Raw genomic sequence first — 20,635 nt, 5'->3', positions numbered from 1 at the left:
TATTCAATTATGATGTTTTGATAAACGTTTTCTTATCTGTTATCAGGGAAATTTTTATATTAACAGTTTTTTTATTAGAATTTAATTTTCTCTTTCAGAAAAATATTCAAAATTGATGGAAAAGATTTGTTCAAATAATTTTCGAACTACGATTCTATAGCCAGAGGTAAAGGAGACTCCTGTTCAGTATATGAATCATACATCACCAATATTTAAATGGTTTAGACAATGTTAAGTAATCTGATTATCTAAGAGTGTAAATCTAAACTACTAATATGACATTCTTCTCTAAATATCGCTGTAAAATGCATTTATAATTTTTAATAATTTCTCAATATTCAATTTTTTTCCCTTTTGTTCATATCCGTAGATCTTTTTTCTAGTCTAAGTTCATATCATTAACACAGAATTCATTGTACCGATACTCAATTCTAATAATCTAATAAAAGCTTTGGTGCGACATCTATACTATACTAGTCAATATACATAATGCGAAGAAGTAAAAAGCATCCCTATTATAATCATAATCCCCTGCAGAGTTTTCGGGTACGTCAGCTCCTTCGATTTAAAAGTATTTGTTGGTTTGTGGAGTTTTCTCATATTCTCTATATATAAAATATATATTTTGTTTTCGACATTATCGTATCATCATAAAATGAACGAACACAATTTGTGTCAATGAAATGTCCTTGAAAATATGAAAACTGACATTGGCATTAGCTAATGTATTTTTTGTCAGTTAAGAGTGTGTATAAGCTTTGAGTTAATCTTGATTATTCAATTTTTGTAGTGAATTAACTCAGTTTTATATTTATATTTTAACTATATTATTTGATTGAAGCTTTTGGAAAAATAAAACTTATTTAGTGAACTATAAAGCTATAATGGCCGAATTGTTATCAATTCCTCTAAAGAAACCAAGTGATGTGGATTTAATAACACCTTTAAAAAATTTAATACAATCTCGGTACAGCACTGCAGACAAACCCGAAGACTGCTCAGAAGCAATAAACGAGTTTTCAAAACAAAGGAGTAATGCCATTTGGAAAGCTTTTGAAAAATACGAAAGTTCGTTGGAAATTATTTATGGGTATGATTCATCATCCTTATTTAAACGAAATTACTGTCACTTACAGAATCAACAGTTCAACTAATTCATTCTTTCTTTTAGATATTACGATCAAATAGTAGCTCTAGAAAGTAAAATACCACCTCAAGAATTACAAGTTCCTTTTAAATGGAAAGATGCTTTTGACAAAGGAAATCTTTTTGGAACACGAATGAGTTTAAGTATGTATGAAGAATTTTTTTCTTTTTATCATAAATAATACATTCGCTTTTTCAGCTATTACTTCTTTAAGTTTCGAAAAAGTTTGTGTTCTTTTTAACATTGCTGCTCTTCAAAGTAATGTGGCAGCTGCTCAAAGCGTCGAAAGTGATGAAGGGCTTAAATTGGCAGCAAAATTGTTACAAGTAAGTTGACATTCATATATTTTAGAATGTTAGGTATATTTTTTATTTCCGTTATGATCTACTTCACTCAAATAACAGTGATATTTTAGAAAATGTTTTACTTATGTCAAAGAATTTTTGATTCACACATCAGTTATCTCCATAGATATTTTATTACTTATTGTCAAGTAGTCTCATCTTATAATTTTGAAATCTATTTTCAAACAATTATAATAGTATTGTTACTAAAAATATGATTGATACACTGTTCATTTCTAAAATAGAATTTTTTCTGATACCTCTTTTCAGCAATCTTCAGGAATACTCAGTTACTTGAAATCTACAGTGATGCTTGCTTTACAGCAAGATCCAACACCTGATTTGAATCCTGATACTTTAGGAGCCTTATCTCAACTAATGTTGGCTCAAGCACAACAAATATTTGTTCATAAAGCCATTCATGGTAAGCAAATTATTTTTGTATCAACATAAAATTTATTATATGGGTAATTCTCGTGAAATCTCGAAATTACTTATCAATAAATTAATGAAAAATATTTAAATTGATTTATCTTTATTTGCTATGAAATTTGTACTATTTATCTTACTAGAAGTGAAAAATATCGTGCCCCCCAGAATAGAAGAGTTTTGACAATTGAAATGTGAGGGAATGATGATTATATTTATTTTTATGAAATTGTGTTATTTATTTTTTAAATATATTTGAAATTCGACAATAAAAAATGGTAATTAAAAAGTTTCAATAAATAAAAATGTATAAAACCCGAGTTGATATAGTCTGAAAGTCATTACCTCATAACTCATCATCCCCACACTTTTATTCAAAATGAGGGAGGGAATGGCAAAACAAATCATAACCTAAAAAAATCTCGCAACACGACCTTTCCTTACCAACTAGCTTTCTGCTACACTTTCTGCCTCTAACCTTTACCTTTTATTCCTCACAAATGTCTGTCCAATCCCAAAGTTATTACCAACATTTTAAGCCTTGATGATATTCTTTCAAAAAAAAACATCCTAAGTCTGTAGGTTTATTCTAAAAGCTGCTATGACAGGAATTTCAAGATTTATTTGTATATTAATATACCATAATAATTATAAAACATCTGTGCAACATCTATAATTCTTAATTAGAGGCATATGAATTTTTATTAATATGTACATCATAATTATACTTTTGTTGTATTATGTAGCCTAGGTATACTGCTCCATAAAATTTGAATAATATCATCATAAATTCTAAAATTGTTACAAGAAAAACAACAACTTCGAGTTATGTACTATTTCACTTTTATTAAAAATTGAAGTATAAATGTAAATAACGAGTAAGATTTCCTCTATAATCAATTACATCTAAAGAGCTTATGCAAACTTTCAATAAAGTTGTTGGATATTACTATTGATAAGGTAACAAATCATTAAGATATGAAATATGTATCGTACCCTCTTCACTCATTTGTTAAGAGCTGTCTCTTGACTAAGTTTTCTTTATTCCAGTGGGATCTCAGGTGTTGAGCCCTTGCATTCAGCAAATACGTGAATATATGTTCATACCATTCATCTTTTTAACCATTTCTATTTTCTTAAGGGATGTCAATAACCTGTTGAATCTTTTGGTGCTGTTTTTTCTGACTAATACATTCCTCGTATCTCTTTTAATTATAGTTTCCCAATAATGTCTTTCTATGTCCCCGATTTTGTTGTTTCAGTAGCCTAATTTTTTCTTCGTAGGTATTTGGCTACCTTTCATGCTAGTTTCTTAACTAACTAATTTTCTTCTACTTCAGTATTCCTTACTCTTTATCATGTCATAATTGAATTTTTCAAATAATTTTTAATCAGTTTGCATCTCACTAATTATAAAATTTCTCATGTTAATCGAATTCAATTATTGGGACATGATTATATGTTGATGTACTTGATTCTAATCTTGTTTGAATGATGCTTAAAGATGAATGAATGTAATATTTAGTAATTGTTTTTCCATATCTTTTGGTTAGAAATCTAGTTAATTTCAGCATTTTGTCTTAATGGATAAATAATTTCGAAAAATGAACCAGTGTTGATTGATTATCTACAAAGACTTAAGTTCCTTGAGTATATAAGGGGATGGTTAACAAAAGTACTGGGAATTCAAGGCTAATGGTAGTTGGTATCAAGCAAGCTCAATGGAATTGAAGTAGTGTGAGAGAGGAGGGCAGTACCAAATATAGAATTTAAGTCTTTGAATATCAGCTTTAAACAAATATATAACATTCTTAATCAATTGTTGTACATGAATTTGCATAATCAATTTTCCATGACACAATTCTGTAAATTCGTTAAAAGAAGTACCTCTCCATACATTAACTGTACCACAAAGCTAAAATTTCTGGAACCATACCAATACACCAAACTCTTTGATTTCTGGGCAATTGATGAGTCCAAACATGAAACCAAACAGTTCATACCTCAACTTATCTATATAATACGCATCCCTATCCAGCATGTTAATTAGCCCATGCCAATCAAGGACGCATGTAAATTTATGTTAATGGAATTGTGCTGTAAGTTATAACTATATAGTTTTTGGTATTCTGTTTTAATTTAAACTAAAGCATCTGAAGCATTCAGAGGACATTCTTACATGATCTGAAGTACTCAAAGATTCGCTAAACAACGTCAGTGTGGAAGTAGTAACCTTTGGTCTTTTAGGTCTTTCTTTCTTCCAGTTGCTTGATATCCATAAAATAAAACTACTTTCAATAACTGGAACATGTCAACAACTTCTGTCTCTCGCTATTAGCTACCTCGTTTATCGACAAAAATCTTTCTTCCAAATAGTATTTGCTTGATTTAATTGTTTGTTTTATTTTAGATAATATGAAGGATGTGATTGTAGCAAAACTGGCTTCACAATGTGAAGATTTATATGCAGAATGTTTAAAAGTCTTTCAAAGGGATAATCTGAAACATATTTGGGATAAAGAATGGATACCTATGGTACTTATTACATTTATATACAAATATGCACAATTTAAAAAACATAACAAACTATCTTTGATTCATATTATCCTAAAATTGATGATAACTTTTGAAAATAGTACATCCATCTTTAGACAGCAATGGATCACTTGGTATGATAGGAAATAACTTACCTGGAAAAGTACCACTGCTATCTAAATTAAACATTTTGAATTCAAGGAAGCTTGTTAACTTGGCTAGATTAGTTTTTAACTAATGGTCAGTTTTGTGTAGATGACAATTTATCTCAAAACTAATCATAATAATATTACATATTCATTTTCAATTTTTATATATAAGTACTATTTTTTTATTATTTATAATAAAGACAATAATATATAATTTTAGATTGCTGGTAAACAAGCAGCTCTGGGAGCCGTAGCTGAGTTTTATCAAAGTTTAGTTTGCAAAGCGAATAAACGTATCGGAGAAGAAATTGCAAGATTAAGGGTAAGTTGATCAATACATTTTATGCAATGGAATTAGTATGTACTGTCTAAAATGAAATGAAAAATAAAAATATGTAGTAATCGTCAAAATACATTAGATAGCCTTATTAATAGTAGGTAATATTTTAAACTTACACCATTGAAAGCAACATTCATTTTACCCAAGAATCCCGAAATCATTGGGGTAATATTTTATTTAGGGATGAATCACGATTTTGTCGACCATACAACAAACCCTACGTCAATTAAAATGAACAATATAGTCAGAACAGCAAAGGTATAGGGTGGGATTAGTTTGTAGGCCCACACAAAAGTGGTTGTGATTCGTTGCTAACTTAATACATACATTTTAGAAATACATGTGATACCTTATATACTATTGTTCATTAGAGGCTAGAGTAGCAATTAAATGTAAGAATATATGCCATATTGTACTATAAACTGTATAGAAAAAATTATAAACAAAAATTTATTTATTAAATATTTTCTCATAACATCTTAGTGCAGCAGATTTAGCCTGACGCAGGTCAGGGTTATATTCACTTAAAACAAATAAAAATGCAAAATCACTATTGACAAAAATCACTCATTTATAACAAAAGGAATCATTTTATGGGCATTCATATTAAACATTAAATTGTATAAAATTCTAATCACCTGAATAACCTCACTTCCCCTGCTGGAGACTCTTCCCCGGGAAGTGGAATTGGACGCCACTACCTTTTTAACGAACGACGTTAAAAGTGAATAAAAAAAGGTGGAAAAGCTGAAAACAACTTATGAGTTGAATTAATAAAAACAAAACAAACTATCCTCGTACCGACTCTCCAAATTTTCCATCTTGTCTCTCCTCATCACTACTCTATGTCTCTTAACTGTCATAACAATGATCAAACATTTTAATTTACATTATAATAATTACATTTTATTTTGGCTAATCCAATTAATTGTACGAGGTGGGTATCTTACAATTGTATTCAAGACTACTCAACCCTTGATTCATTTATCTTGAAATAATTGATGTTGCAATACACTGTTGTAACAATAAGAATTTTCTTTTTATGGATTACTGATATTAAATAATTAAATAAAATAGACTTTTTCTCTTTTTAATTAGAGATCAAGTGAATTATTCAAGGCTTCCCAATCCAGATCAGGACGTACATTCTTTGGTGATTTGATTTCCAAAGTAGATAGAAATCTAAATGAAGCTACAAAAGATAACGATTTCATTTATCATGAAATTATTCCAGATGTTAAAGCTTTGGAGCCAATAGGTATGTACCTCAGATTACGAAATTGCTTTATACTGTACAGTTAAATTCAATGATTTGTTTTTCTAGATCACTATCACTAATTGTTATATCAATTTTTTAGGTAAAGCACAACCTGCTAAAGTGTTGCAAGTAAGTCATCCGATGAGCCAAAATTTCAATGATTTATTCTCGGAATTGGTACCAGTAGCAGTACACCAAGCATTGGCATCTTATGACATTCGAAAAACTGAAATTGTCAATACGGAAATTACTAAGTTAAGAGAAGCTACGCAAATGTTGAATGGACTTTTGGCAAGCTTAAATTTACCAGCTGCTATTGAAGTTACTGACAACGGCGACGAAGTACCTCCATCGATATTAGAAAAATCAAATGGTGTAATTTCTTTAGGTCTGTATTTTTCATTCACTGTAAAGTAAAATTAGTGAAATGTAAATTCTGGTAATCTATAATAATGGATTTACATTTTTCAGGTGGAATAACTGAATTACAAAGAATGATAACAGAACTTCCTGAGCTTCTTAAAAGAAACCAAGACATTTTGGATGAAACAGATAGAATGCTAGCAGAAGAAAAATCATCAGATGATGCCCTTCGAGCTCAATTCAAAGAAAAATGGACAAGAACTCCATCTGATAATCTTACAGAAATGTTTAAATCCAATTCGGCCAAATACAGACAAATCCTAAATAACGCAATAGAAGCAGATAAAACTGTCAGAGCTAAATTTGATACTCACAAGCAAGGTTAGTTGATTTAAGGTTCAAATGATAATTTACTATGTCTAACCATGCTGTACAATACAATTTAAAAAAATGGACCTTTAGCTAATCATTTGCTCCTTTACATGAAGGCTGTTTCCTGGACTGATGGTCATGTGACAAACTTATAGCTCACTTTGTAGCCTTTTTCCTTTTAGTCTCTTAGCAAATGTGATGTTTAACAAGATAATAAGGGTAACAAGATGTCCTTCAGTATTGGTCTCCAGTTTGTAACATTAAGACCTTCGTTTTAATCCTTAAAGAGTATGAGGATTTTCTCTGTAGAGTAATCCTGATGTAGAGGAAGGTTTTGTATTAAAACTACAAAACTAGGGTCATAGAAATTCAAAATTAGTGATGTAACAACTTATTTCTTGTATTAATTTGCCACTTAGAATTGGAAGAAATTATTTGAATAATATACTTTTACAGGTATGGAACTGTTGAGCAATGGACCGGGAGCTATACAAAGTGCATTGCCAAGTGGAAATGGAGGAAGTGTTGGTAATTCATCAGCCGTTCAAACTTTGAAAGAATTAATGGAAGAGGTAGTTATTAACATTTGGAATTTTGAAGTGTGTTTTTTTTTATTCATTTATAACAAACACAAATTCAAAGGTATTTTCCGGACTATAAGTGTTAAATAGAAATCTATCTAATAAGTTTAGATAATTACATGCATAGAGTATATAAATTGAACAATTTTAAGGTGGAAACTATCAAAGCGGAAAGAGTAACTATAGAAGAAGATCTTAAAAATCCTACGACTGACATGAAAGACACATTCCTCAGCGCTCTGGCTAAAGATGGTGTTATCAACGAGGCAGCTATTTCATTTGAAAATCTCGGAAAAACATATGGATCTCTACAAAAACAAGTTGCAGAAAGTGTTGAAAAACAAGGACCTTTAATTCAAAAAATACAAGTAAGTATAAATTAAAACAAAATCCACTTTATCAATTTTTTTTTTCATAATAATAAATAATTTTATCTTCATTATTAACAGTTGTTTACTATTATTTCACTTGTTTTGTTGTTTTTAGCAAGCTCATTCTCAATTTGTATCAGAAAGAGGTTCTACTGTTGGAGGACGGGAACAAATGATGTGTTCATTGGCTTCTGCCCATGACGCTTTTAGAGATCTGCTGAATAATTTGCAAGAAGGCACTAAATTCTACAATGATTTAACTCAGGTAAAATTTTGTGTTAATTACAAAAAGAAAACTGCACTATATAATTTTTACAATTATAATTCAAGGAGAAATTAAAATGTTAATTTTCTTTTCAGATGTTAGTATCCTTCCAAAATAAAGTATCAGATTTCTGTTTCGCCAGAAAAACTGAGAAAGAAGAATTATTGAAGGATTTGACTCAAGAAAGCAGCAGAACAACGCCAGTACAACCTGCCGCTCCCAGTTATCATTCTGGTGAGTATAATAATTTTTTTTGTTTTTAAGTAGTCTTGATTTTAGGTCTCTTCTGTTATAAAACTAAATAAAAATTTTGACGGTTCAACTACTTCCAGTCTATCAAAATATGATGTATATATAAAATAAACAATGACATAAAAACAGAAGGTATACGTAATCAACTTGGTCCTCAAGATATTTAAACTTCAATTCATGTCATCCTGTATCACAAAAAATATCAACGATAATAAGTTTTGTTGATAGATCTCTCCAAATATCAGATCCTGAATTTACATGCTTATCTATTCAAAAAGCAAAAACTACATTGAAAGAGAATAATTAACCAGAAAAAATGATAAACAACATATTCAAAAAAAGGTTATACAGATACTATAATCAATTAGGAAAAAAGACAGAAACTAAACATCGAAATATAAAACATTTATCATTACCATATGTACAAGGATTTTCCCAACAACTATTGCATTATTTCAATAAATATGATATTAGTATAAGTCATAAAGGACATAATACATAATATTTCACTAAACTGAAATCTAAAACACCAAAAAACTAATTGTGACGCTGTCTATATAGAGCAGACATCTCAGTATTTAGAAAATAGTTTAAAAGGTCATCAATACAATAAATACAATATAAAGAAATATCAAAAAAAGTGTCAATATCATATTTTGATGAAGACAAAGTAGTGAAAACGCCAAAATTTTCGTATAACGTATATTTTTATACCTCAATCACATTTCAGATCCTCCAAAAACTTATGATGCCACACCAGGAGCCCCTCCTCAACAAGCGCAATCATCAGGTTACTTACCATACCCTGTTCAAAGTCAAAATATGCCAGTACCATATGGAGCTACTGCGAATACTCCATATCCTACTTACGTTCCTCCGCCAATGCCTCAAGGTTATAACCCATACGCAACTATGCCTTATCCATGTAAGTATTATCAAGAAACAGAAAAATATATACATAGTGTGCTCAAAAAATAATCAAACTTGATTTATATTTAGGTTTTGTTTCTTCCAAATTGATACTATCATATCAATCAATGTTTCAATCTTTAAGTGCATTATTTTTTCTCAGCTTCTTACCAGTTTCCTCAAGGTCCACCGGGTTCTTATCAAAACGCTCAACAGGCCGCACAAGCGCCATTCCCTCAACAATCTAATTATGGACAGCAACCAGGAGCTTATCCACCCGGTGCTTATCCTCCGGGATCTTACCCGACATGGCGTTAAGTTTGTTTTACTTATTATCAACCTCTAGTTGATGAAATCTGTACTTGAGATTAAATGTTTTTCATTCTATTTCATCTAGTCGCTATAAAGACAATTATAAACATTATTTACTCCAAATATCTAGTAGAACAAGAGATGAATCAGATGATTTCATGTACTAGAGGAAATTGATTATTAATAATTAGGGTTTGTTGGAAGTTTCATGAGGTAGAGTAAAAAGTATGAAAAGTCATTTAAAGGTGGAGTGAATCAACGCATTTATATATTTTATGAGATGTCCCTATATAAATTTATAATCGGTGCAACCAATGATAGATTTCAAAAATTTACATTTTAAGCTATAAGTACGATTAAATTGTTAAAAAGAAGTTTTTTTAATTCGATATAATTTCCTCGCATTTAAACAAAAGTTATGGTTCTTCTACAACTTAACAGTTATCCATTGTAAGTGAGCATTGTTCTTTTACATTAAAGTTCATAAACACTCAAATGTATGATATTTCATCTGTGCCTATTTTCAAGAAGAAAAAACATTGCAGCTGATGTCTTAGATTAGATTATTTAGTGTTTCTTTATTGTTATAATATATGGGTAATAGTTTTCGGTTGTCCTGGCGTTTCTGTTAACCCTCGATCACTCACGGCGCTCACTTCGACCCACCTCAACGTGACCACAACTATCGAAGTCACCATGTGGAATGCCCAAAAGACTATTTAAGACACCGTGAATACCTTATATGGTTTAGCTTATGTAACGTCCATCTGATTGCAGACCAAGATTGGTTCGTATAAAAAATCTTTGCATCATATAAACCAAAACAAAAGTTCTCATTGAGACTTCAGTTGTCACCATAGTGATTGTTGAATTGCATAAATACGAACAAAGCAAGGTAAATAAAAATTTGTAAAAACAAAAACATTAAATATGTGCTTAAAACTAACCCATTATTCATATTATAGTAGATAATGGCACAATTAAATACTTTTACAAAACATTTGAAAACACGCATTCTCAGGGTGTTGTGTTAAAATTAACTCTATGGCCCTGTATTATCTGGAAGATAATAGCTCTTAACATTAGGTAATACATATAATTTTGCTTATATAAAAGCACTTCTCTCATTAACCGCTGGGTAACAATTGTTAAATATCATCCTTTAAATATTTTTGTCTATGATATTGTGATAATTTGATTTTAAGCAGATACTAAAACTATAGAACTTTTTTTTTTATTTTAATCTGCCGTTTTCTTCACTGTCTAATTTTCTTTTTTTAATTTGATACAGCAATTTCATAAAATGGGAAAAATTTGCAGTTTGTGCGTTTGTATGCCAACTTTTACTATCCATTTTGAAGGTGTCAAAATATCTGTTGGCTTTAATTACGTGTGCTTTTTATAACGATTTGAATTAGAATAAAAATTATAATTATATATATATATATATATATTTAGAAAAAAAAATTCACTAAACTATGACTAACAATTATTTTATACTCTTTATTTAATAAAGTTAATTGTTATTGTATAAGTTTGAATATTTTTGTATCGTCCAAGCATACTTTTCAAACTTTAGTGCCTATTACATTTATTATGTATGTTATAATAATCAATAAATATTTTTATCAATGTACTTGGAAATTTTTAATCAAACAATTCCGAAATAAGTAATAGTCAGTAAAATAATGGACGGCCAAGGGCAGTTAAGCACATAGGCCTTCTAATAGATCCATTGTGTTCCACCAATGTCCTTTAAAAATTCACTTTGGCTTGAACCTTTTTACACAGAATATGATTCCTAACTAGTCGAAGAGAGAGAAACTATGGTGGATTGGTTCTGCTGTCGGATGGAGACCGCATTATGACCCCGGTAACCGCGTCAAGGATACTCAGCAACTGGTCTTTCATGAAGCCAGTATTGGTTCGTCCCGCTGTACTCTCGGTCAGCTGTAGATTCGATCGTCACTCCGATTTCGCGGAACTAGCACCGGACCCTACTGCAAGTGTAATTTTACGGCTTTTGGACCCAACTCGTTGTTTGATAGTATCTTAACCGGCTTTACCTGGACCCCCAAATTGGAAGAGCTGGGTGAAGGAGGCTTGGAGGTTGAAGCAACTTAAGATCAGGGACCGTTAAGCACATCACTGATGCGACTTTTGAGCTGGGGGGAAAAGCACCAAGCCGTTATTGATAGAAACCTGCTTTGGGGGTAGTGGGTTCTGTGGTCCCTGTTTGCTCAGAGTGAAGAAGAGGATTTGTTATGGTCCCTGCTCTTGCAGGACTCTTTGAGCTTCACCAAGATTCCTACAAGTATTGCTCGCGATACCTGATTAGGATTCAGGTACCATTCATACCTCGGCACGATTATTTCCGCCTCAGTGAGGGCAAGTGGTAAATGTAATCTATAACGCAAGTATATTGAAAACTTGTGGAAAATTAGCAGGATTCCGTCTAATAAAAGGGGTCAACTCTTAACACCTAAAAATTTAAGTTTATCCTTATACTTTACTTTATCATGTTTGATAAACTTGAACGCAACAGTGAAAATTAAAAAAAAACAAACACGGGTATGTACGAGAAAATCAATTGCTTACCCCACGGCCGCTAGTTTGACGTAGATAGGCTGTTGTTTAAGATTGCCCCGCGAACGACAATTTTGCATATGTATAATACTACTATTACATCTATGCAATTTTGAATGTGCACATGCGATCGGTCCCTAAACTGATTCAGAATTTGTCCTGCGCACAAAGCTAATAGTTTGTTACCAGATTCATGCGTGGTTTGAAATTGTGCTTTCGCATTGCTAATAAAACATGTTCAGGATTTGATATTCAGTGTTCGCGGAGCACATATTTCTAATTCCGAACGTGTTCTGAATACGTCCAATATATCCTCATTGGTGCAGACTTTTAATCTGGCGCATGTTCATTCATCCTTTCTGTGATATGTAACGAAATAACCTCCAACCTATCCGGTTTTCTACGTAATTGTATTTAAAAAACGTGGTGGTTGACTTTATACTCACAAATATCAAAAATAAACCTTCAGTCAGTATGCGCTTTTGACACGTCCAGAAGATTTGCAGAATACATTCGGAATGTATCCAAATTATCTACCGCGAACGAAGCTATATCTTTGGTCTGATTTTTATGTTCCATGCAAGTGTAATGAAATGTTTACATCTTTATAAATTATAACCTATATTTGCTTCTTGTATATTTTTTCTTTGGTATTTAGATGTTTTCATTAATAGTGAACTTTTATATTTTCTCATTTTTATTGACTAATAAATGCAAAGAACTGTTGTGTACCCGGTTGTAGTGTTTCTGAATCTAGGAAATATCGGTTTCCTATATCAAAACCAGAAATATTTCGTAAATGGGTGACCAATGCGTCTAATGAAAAACTTTTTTCCAATCCCCAAAACATTTTGCGAATGACTGTATTGCTCCTGATACAAAACAATCCCGACATTGCATTTACCAAGTACGTATTGAGAAAATCCAGTTTTTTGAAACTATAACTTCTTTTTATACCTAGAGAAACTTTTGGAATATGTTCAATATTTAAAGTAATACACATGATATTCCCTAAAACGGGTCATTTACTTGAAAACTTCCAATTCAAATGCGGTATTGTTTATTTCTATAATCATTCAAACTAGTATGTATTTTGATTTATTATTTTTGTTTCTGAAGATTTTATGAGGTAAGTGAACAATTTTATTAATTGATTCATAGTTTATTACTCAATATTTCATAAACAAAAGTTTTGATGCCAGAAGAATAAATTGGTTTATTTTTTTAAAACATACAGTGCTAGGAAACATGAAAATTATAATTAAGATAATAGTTATTTTAAACTGAAATGTCTTAAACTTAAATTGAAATTGGACAATCAAATTTAAGATAAAATATACAGCTTTGATTAATTATACAATACACATGGGTGAAAAACTACTTACTTATCTGCAATCTCTTCTACCATAGGTGTATAGGTGAAGTACTCTTTTTTCCAGTTCTTTTGCTATTTTTTCTGGGCCTGCCTCTTCTTTTTGTTGGTTTCAGTTTCCCATATAAACTCAACTGTTCTGTCCTTCATTCTCACTATGTGTTCAAACCATCTCAATTTTTGTTGTTCAATTTGTTGCACTGTATTCACTATGTTTAATTCGAGTCTAATTGTGTATATCTTTATTTCATCAAGTGTTTTCACCTGCGCTATTTTTCTCATTATTTCATTTCACATTTTGTTATTTTTTGCTTCACTTTGTTGGTTAGCACCTAGGATTCACAACCATAAATTAGCATTGGTTCTCGTTTTGGTATGTTTTGTTGTTATTGTTTTTTATTTCTGTACACACTTAAGTTGCTTTTATTAATATTAATTCTATTTTATGATTTGAGTACTATATACTAAAAGACCTTAGCTGATGCGTTGTACCAATAAATGACGTTTATTTATTTTAATATATTAATTTTTTAATTAATTACAATCTAGCTATCAACATCTTTCAATGCCAATTTAAAAAGTGGATAAAGGTTGGAAGAAATTAAAATTCAATATCTCAATGTAGAAGTTGAATATGTTGATGTAAAAATGGAGTATGATGATGATATAGAAAAAATGATTGACATACCAAGTAAAGTAATTGATGGTGATGCAAGTGATGATGTAGAACAAGTAGATTCTTCCCTAGAATCAAAATACATCTATTTATACAAAGAAAATCAACTTTTAAAACGTCTGTTGAACAAAATTCCAGTATTTTCTGATTCAAAATGTAATGGAGAGTATATTATAAGTAAGTTTGAATTTATTTTTCAACTTTTGATTTTTCATATGTACCTATATGACTTTATAGTAGCTCTCAGATATACTAATGCTTCTTCTATTTCTCGACCTGCTTATTGTATACTGCACATACACACTATACCTGCACACTGTTTTTACTACCACTCTATCAGCACTCATTATTACACTGTCTGAAGCGCGATTCGATAACCACGTTATCGTCTTCAGAGTCTAAAGGTAAACTAAAATCTATTAACTTGAATTACCTACTTTATACTAAATTTTCTCACCATTAACCTTCTCCCGCGAAAATTAATTTCTTGGCAGAAATCTTCCCATTTATTCCTTGACTACTAAACTATAGAGAGGGATGTAAGAAATTGGCCCTTTATCCCTATTTAAGCTACTCTTACATTAGTAATTTCAATGCTTTCAAAATGCATAAAAATATTTATTTTAGATACATTTTTTAACAATTTTACATTATTAATATTTATGTCATGATTATGACAGGCTGCGTGAGCTATGTGTTCTTTAAACTGTACATTAACAGGTCTCTTTGTCTGCCCAATATACTTCCCTTCACAATCACCACAGCTTATTTCATATATAATACTCTTTTCCAAATTTAGTACTATATTTATTTTGAACTTTTAAAACTCAAACACAATGTACTATAATAAACTCAACCCTTCCATTGCATTCCCAGTACCCTACTTCTTAGAATTGGAACAAATTAGTATCAATAACCTGAAACTAAATCTCAAAATTAACATGAAGAATGATATAATTGATTCTGTCCCAAATATTTAGTTTCCAGTTGATTTCTATAAATTCAGAAAGGGCTTATGAAATCGCAACTTGAATTTTTTGGGGATATTTACATTGTTTCAAAAACATGGATCTGTATCTAAATGTTTATTTTGATTTTCCATCACCAAAATATTTTAATTAACCTATTTTCTTTTGTCTTTTTGTATATATCTCTGCTCATGGTGTAAATGCAAATGACAACAAAAGCCAGAAAGAAAAATCCTCACGCACATTGCTACTATACTCTTTTAGTGTGGAGTATGAATCCCATATAACATTGAAATTTCTACTGGTAGATAGGAAATCAGTTTGTTGAAGATTTTGTATAGAAATTCCTATGTTTTGCAAAATATTTTCCAATTCTGTACGTGAAAAAGTAAAAAGCAGTAAAATGTTTATGAATTATAGATGTATTTTACTTTTTAGGTACAGAATCTAACCATCTAATAGACTTAACAGATATTCAAAATATTTGTAGAGTTTGCTTACAAAAATCTGACAGTTTAATATCACTGGAGGAACAGATTGTCTTTGAAAACAGAAATATTCATCAAATGAGTATTTTAGAAGCGCTCAAATCAATTGTATGTGATACAGTAAGTTGAAATATGAAAACATTACTTCTATCTATTTTTAAGCTTAAAATACTTATTTAATTAATAATGGTCAGCAACTTAATCGAGAGTTAATAGAAGTTCTTGCATTTGTTAAAAAAAAACAAAGTTGGTACTTATTCAAAAGATTTAAGTTACCCTTAATTAGCTATGCACATAAACTGAGAAACTTAATACTTCACCCTTATGCTCTGAACAAGTTCAAACATTCACGAATCTGAACAAATTGTTGTACTATAGAAATTAAAATTTTCGTTTTAGGTTGATATATCGGACAATCTTCCACATAAAATATGTACGCAATGTCAAAACTACTTAAAATCATTCATAACATTTAAGTATGCTTTTAACAGAGCTGCATCTATCTTAAATATCTTCGCAAATGGAACATTTGAGACAAGTAAACCGTCTGTTTCAACTTCCTCATGGCATGAACATGATTATTCAAAAAAGGATCCTTCAAAACATGGAGAATGTTTATTTAAGCAATTAGAAACAAATGATACTAATACAGATAATACTAACGTATTAACTCAAAAATCTGAAGATTTTCCAAATTTTGTTAAAATTCGGTCACCTACCAGAAGAAAAATACTTAGACATGAAGTTAAAAAAAAGATGAACATACTTCACACTTGCCCGATATGTTGGACTAAAATGTCCATGTCGAAACTAATACCTCACGTTAAATCTCATAAAACTTTGGAAAAGTATTTGAATATTCCAAAAGTGTCGTCGAAAATTCGATTCTACGCACCTGCACGTCACATTCAAGGATTATTAAGTGGAGAAGGCGAAAAATTACATGAATGTCCGATTTGCAAGTACGAGTTTAAAGCTACAGAATTTATATTACACGTTCATCATCATTTAACACACGATCGATTCAAATGTGAAAAATGCCATCGTAGCTTTAAAAAGAAAAGTTATTTGTTATCTCACATGTTGGTTCACAATAAAACTTTTCCCTTTAGGTGAGTAGCCGACTATATTATTTCATTTGGCAATAAAACTCATTCAGCGAATGTAACAAATACCACCAGACTAAGTTGGAATTTCTGGAACCGTTGGCGATATTCATACTGAATACACTGTTTACACCATAACGCGCGTTTCGATAACCAAGTTATAATCTTCAGAGAGTAAAGGTAAACTAAAACCTTCTTGGCGGGAATCTTCACATCCATTCCTTGACTACTAAACTATAGAGTGAGATGTAAGAAATTAGCCATTTGTCCCTATTTAAGCTGTTTTTACATTATGAATTTCAATGCTTTCAAATTCATCCAACAATTTATTATTAGATACATTTTTCAACAATTTTACATTATTACCTTATTTTCCGACCATCCATAATTTAAATGAACTATGAGCTCTTTAAACTGAACAATAACGGATCTCTTAGTCTGCCCAATATACTTTCCGTCGCAATCACAACAGGTTATTTCATATATACTACTCTTTTTGTTGGATTTATAAACCAATTGAATTCTATAAAATAAATATTTTAAACTTCGAACTTCAATAGAAAAAATCTCTTGTAATATGGCATTTTTTAAAAACCTACTAATTTTCCTGTAGCTGTCAAAAATAGTACTTCATTGTATAGCTCTATCGATTCAGAAAGAATTACTCTATAATCCTTCAAAATTCCACATTCTCATTATACGGGGGCGCAATGTTCACTCACATACTTCTAATTTAAACAAATCTTATGGAAATTTGGGACATCCTATGTAATAACCATGTATTCTGTCGACTTATACATTACTCTGAAAGGCGTTATATATACTTGACGTTGTATAAAGTAAATTGAAAGTAAATTAAAAGAGAAATCGGCTCTTCAGAAGTTACGTTGAAATGGTATTTTATTACAAGAAATCTGGAAAATAAAAGGGGGAGCTTTTAAGGGTAAAAAATTGTTTATTTCGATTTGCGGTAAAACTACAAGTGCTATGGAAAAATTATAGGTAATTTTACAACTTTTGTATTCACACTTTTTTCACAAAACCACAAAACTTATGTGAAAAATTCAAATAACCAAATTTTGTTTTTTTTTTGCTATATACTAACACAATGGTTACTTCGAGATTTACATAGGTCGTTGATCCATATCTGGTTGGAATAACTAAAGAGTACAAATTATTGACACTTGGTGTAGTTACAATAAAACCTTTTAGATTAAAATAATTATTTGTAGGTGCGAAAAATGTAATAAAGGTTTTGTTATCAAATCCAACTATGAGTGTCATTTGTTGACCCATGAAGATGGAGAACTACCTCACAAATGCATTGAATGTGGAAAAGGCTTTTCAAATCCCAGACATCTTTCTCGCCATATGACTGTCCACACGGAAAATCGGACTTACTCTACAAAATACAGATATAAACGGTAAATATACTGCATCAATTTATTTAAACATTTTTGTAAAAACCGTACAAAGTATGTTGTAAAATGTATCAAGTATAAATAAAATATAATTATTTCCAATTTTTTTAGGTGTAAATATTGCGGTGAGGGATTTTCAAATAAAGAACAACTAGTGGAACACGTTTGTCATCAGTACGGTGTTTATAAATGTAAATACTGTTTCAAAGTATTCTTAAATTCAAGAACGCGTCTATTACATATTCATAAAGTTCATTTTAATGGAAAAAACAATCCAGGTTACTGCCCGATTTGTAACTTAACATTTAAAAATATAAATTACCATAAAGCATCGAAACATCCTAGGGAAAACTTGAAAGCGTTATGTACAGTGTGTGGATTACATGTCACAAATATTTACACGTAAGTGAGAATTTTATTATTAATTTGTCAAATATCGCCCAACAACTGACCAGATAAAAGTTAAATTAGTCAGCTACATTATCTGCAATTATGGTTTTTAATTATTGGTTTTGTTTAGATATACATCATTGCTGTTTGTTATTTGATACAAAATTTGTATTATTTAAACAATTGTAACCATAGTGGCTAATATTATCAATCCCAATATAAACTGGTTAATAAGCATATCCACTAGAAAATCTGATTTCTACACGTATTTATATTCCTGAGTTATTTCTTGCTAACTTCAATTATTGTAATTAGGATTGCCAATATTCTTCCAACTTTTTTTTGTGCGGATGTAGCTTACTAATTTCATTTTTAATTTGTTACACTTTCCAGATAATTTGTGGACCGGTAGGTACCAATATTTTCGATATTTGTACAACTATAAAAATTATGTAATTATAGTTTTTTTTTATTTTTAGACATATGTTGAAGCATCGGAATGTTTCTACAAACAAATCTTACCAATGTCCTATTTGTTCCAAATTGTTTTCTTATAGGACAACTTTGAAAAAGCATTTAACTATACACAGTGGAGTGAAGCCTTACATATGTAGTTTTTGTGGAAAAGCTTTCAATTCCATTTATAATTTACAAGTTCATGAGAGAATTCACGTCGGAAATAGATGTCATGTTTGTCCTATTTGTGATAAAGGTTTTCTTGAAAAATCTTACCTCAATAAACATATGAAGACACATAAGGATGTAGATGTACTCTTGTCACAGCACCGATTATGAAAATTACAGAAGTATTTAAATTAAAAAAGATTACTAGTAATATAAGTGTTATATTTGTAATATGTGGGTAGATATTTAACTTAAAAAGCAGCATTACTCTTCCAACTTTGTTTTTTGAAATTCTTTCAGTATAGCATAGCTGATGATACCTAAACTTAGCAGTAGTGTCATAAAAATATCAAGAGAATCATCTCAAACTTTAAACTTGTTTATCTAAACATATGCATAGCTGCTGCCATTATAATCTGCAAATTTTCACAAATCAATTAATAATTAAGTTGAATTTGCGAACTAGCGCTACTACTACCTATCGGGAACATGTTGAGCGTTCGCTCTCGACTTTTTTGTTTTTCATTTGTTCATTCACAAGTATATTTTCAAAACAGAGGCTATTTTGGTTGCTTTTATCGAACCTAACAAGTGTTACATTAAATAGTAAACGCGGAGGTACTTTGTCTAGTTCCTTTACAAAGAATTAAGAGGTGTATTAATCACTCACCCATTTTCATATATTTATAAAAATAGTCATTATAATTCAAAATAAAATTATAGAGAATAATTCATGCAGTTCCAATTCATTTTTCTTATTTTCATAAATGAATTCAATCATTTTTCTCTTAAGAAAGGTTACAATTTGACGTTTGATAACAGAACACCGTCGATTTAACAAATTTCTCTTCCGCTACCACCGAATGATTCCGTTGGGGTTGTACAACGGTTTCGTCCGACCAATGTAATTTAAATCCACTCGACAGCAGAGCTGCTGTAACAGTCGAGTGAGGGGTGGCTGCAAAGTCTAGTTTATTTTGGTGCCTGCAATACCAATCAACTACTTGATTTGAATAGACACGAAATATGACTGATCTTCTAAGCAGACAAGGTCATTAAGACACCACCACCATGATGTAGGCATCACTGACCGATCCAGAATGCAGCCAGTGCTTGGAGGAGGAAGAAATTGCAGATCACCTCATTGGTGTTTGCCCAGCATTCACATGTGCGGAATCAGAGACATGAGCAAACTTTATAGTTTTCTTATTGATGTCAAAACGTTTATGCAAAGTCGCCTGATTAGCGTTTTCAAGTTTATTAAACTTTGGGGTAGTTCTAAGTGGGGCACGACAGGCCTATGGGCTCAACGTTTTTTGATTTACCACAATCTATGAAGTTGAAATGAAGTGAAAAAACGTATGAAATTGAGAATGG

At 30.7% G+C, this 20,635-nt stretch overlaps 2 protein-coding genes across 5 annotated transcripts; both read left to right on the top strand.

Annotated features, from left to right (window-relative positions):
- The first annotated feature begins 677 nt into the window (after positions 1–677).
- Positions 678–10,617, top strand: LOC130449712 (programmed cell death 6-interacting protein). Its single transcript, XM_056787676.1, has 15 exons — positions 678–1,090; positions 1,172–1,290; positions 1,346–1,473; positions 1,762–1,915; positions 4,331–4,455; positions 4,825–4,926; positions 6,043–6,202; positions 6,303–6,590; positions 6,674–6,946; positions 7,394–7,509; positions 7,671–7,886; positions 8,005–8,154; positions 8,250–8,388; positions 9,137–9,331; positions 9,479–10,617. The coding sequence occupies exons 1-15, from the start codon at positions 885–887 to the stop codon at positions 9,631–9,633; spliced, it is 2,526 nt and encodes an 841-aa protein (XP_056643654.1). The 5' UTR covers positions 678–884; the 3' UTR covers positions 9,634–10,617.
- Positions 10,618–12,781: 2,164 nt separating this feature from the next.
- On the top strand, positions 12,782–20,546 carry LOC130449295 (zinc finger protein 436-like). 4 transcript variants are annotated; one of them, XM_056787022.1, is made up of 8 exons: positions 12,844–13,120; positions 13,175–13,342; positions 14,135–14,438; positions 15,668–15,837; positions 16,117–16,829; positions 18,056–18,247; positions 18,356–18,646; positions 19,114–20,546. In XM_056787022.1, the coding sequence occupies exons 3-8, from the start codon at positions 14,234–14,236 to the stop codon at positions 19,427–19,429; spliced, it is 1,887 nt and encodes a 628-aa protein (XP_056643000.1). In that variant the 5' UTR covers positions 12,844–13,120; positions 13,175–13,342; positions 14,135–14,233; the 3' UTR covers positions 19,430–20,546. The 4 variants fall into 4 exon arrangements, with proteins under 4 accessions (XP_056642999.1, XP_056643002.1, XP_056643001.1 ...); XM_056787021.1 differs by lacking the exon at positions 13,175–13,342 and having other exon boundaries at positions 12,782–13,120; XM_056787023.1 differs by having other exon boundaries at positions 12,821–13,120; positions 13,175–14,438.
- The last annotated feature ends 89 nt before the right edge of the window (positions 20,547–20,635 follow it).

This window comes from Diorhabda sublineata, chromosome 10 (genome assembly GCF_026230105.1).
Source record: "Diorhabda sublineata isolate icDioSubl1.1 chromosome 10, icDioSubl1.1, whole genome shotgun sequence".
In the NCBI taxonomy this organism is placed as follows: Eukaryota; Metazoa; Arthropoda; class Insecta; order Coleoptera; family Chrysomelidae; genus Diorhabda; species Diorhabda sublineata.
The sequence above is the reverse complement of the archived record's forward strand: the minus strand, read 5'-3'. Positions and strand labels throughout refer to the sequence as shown.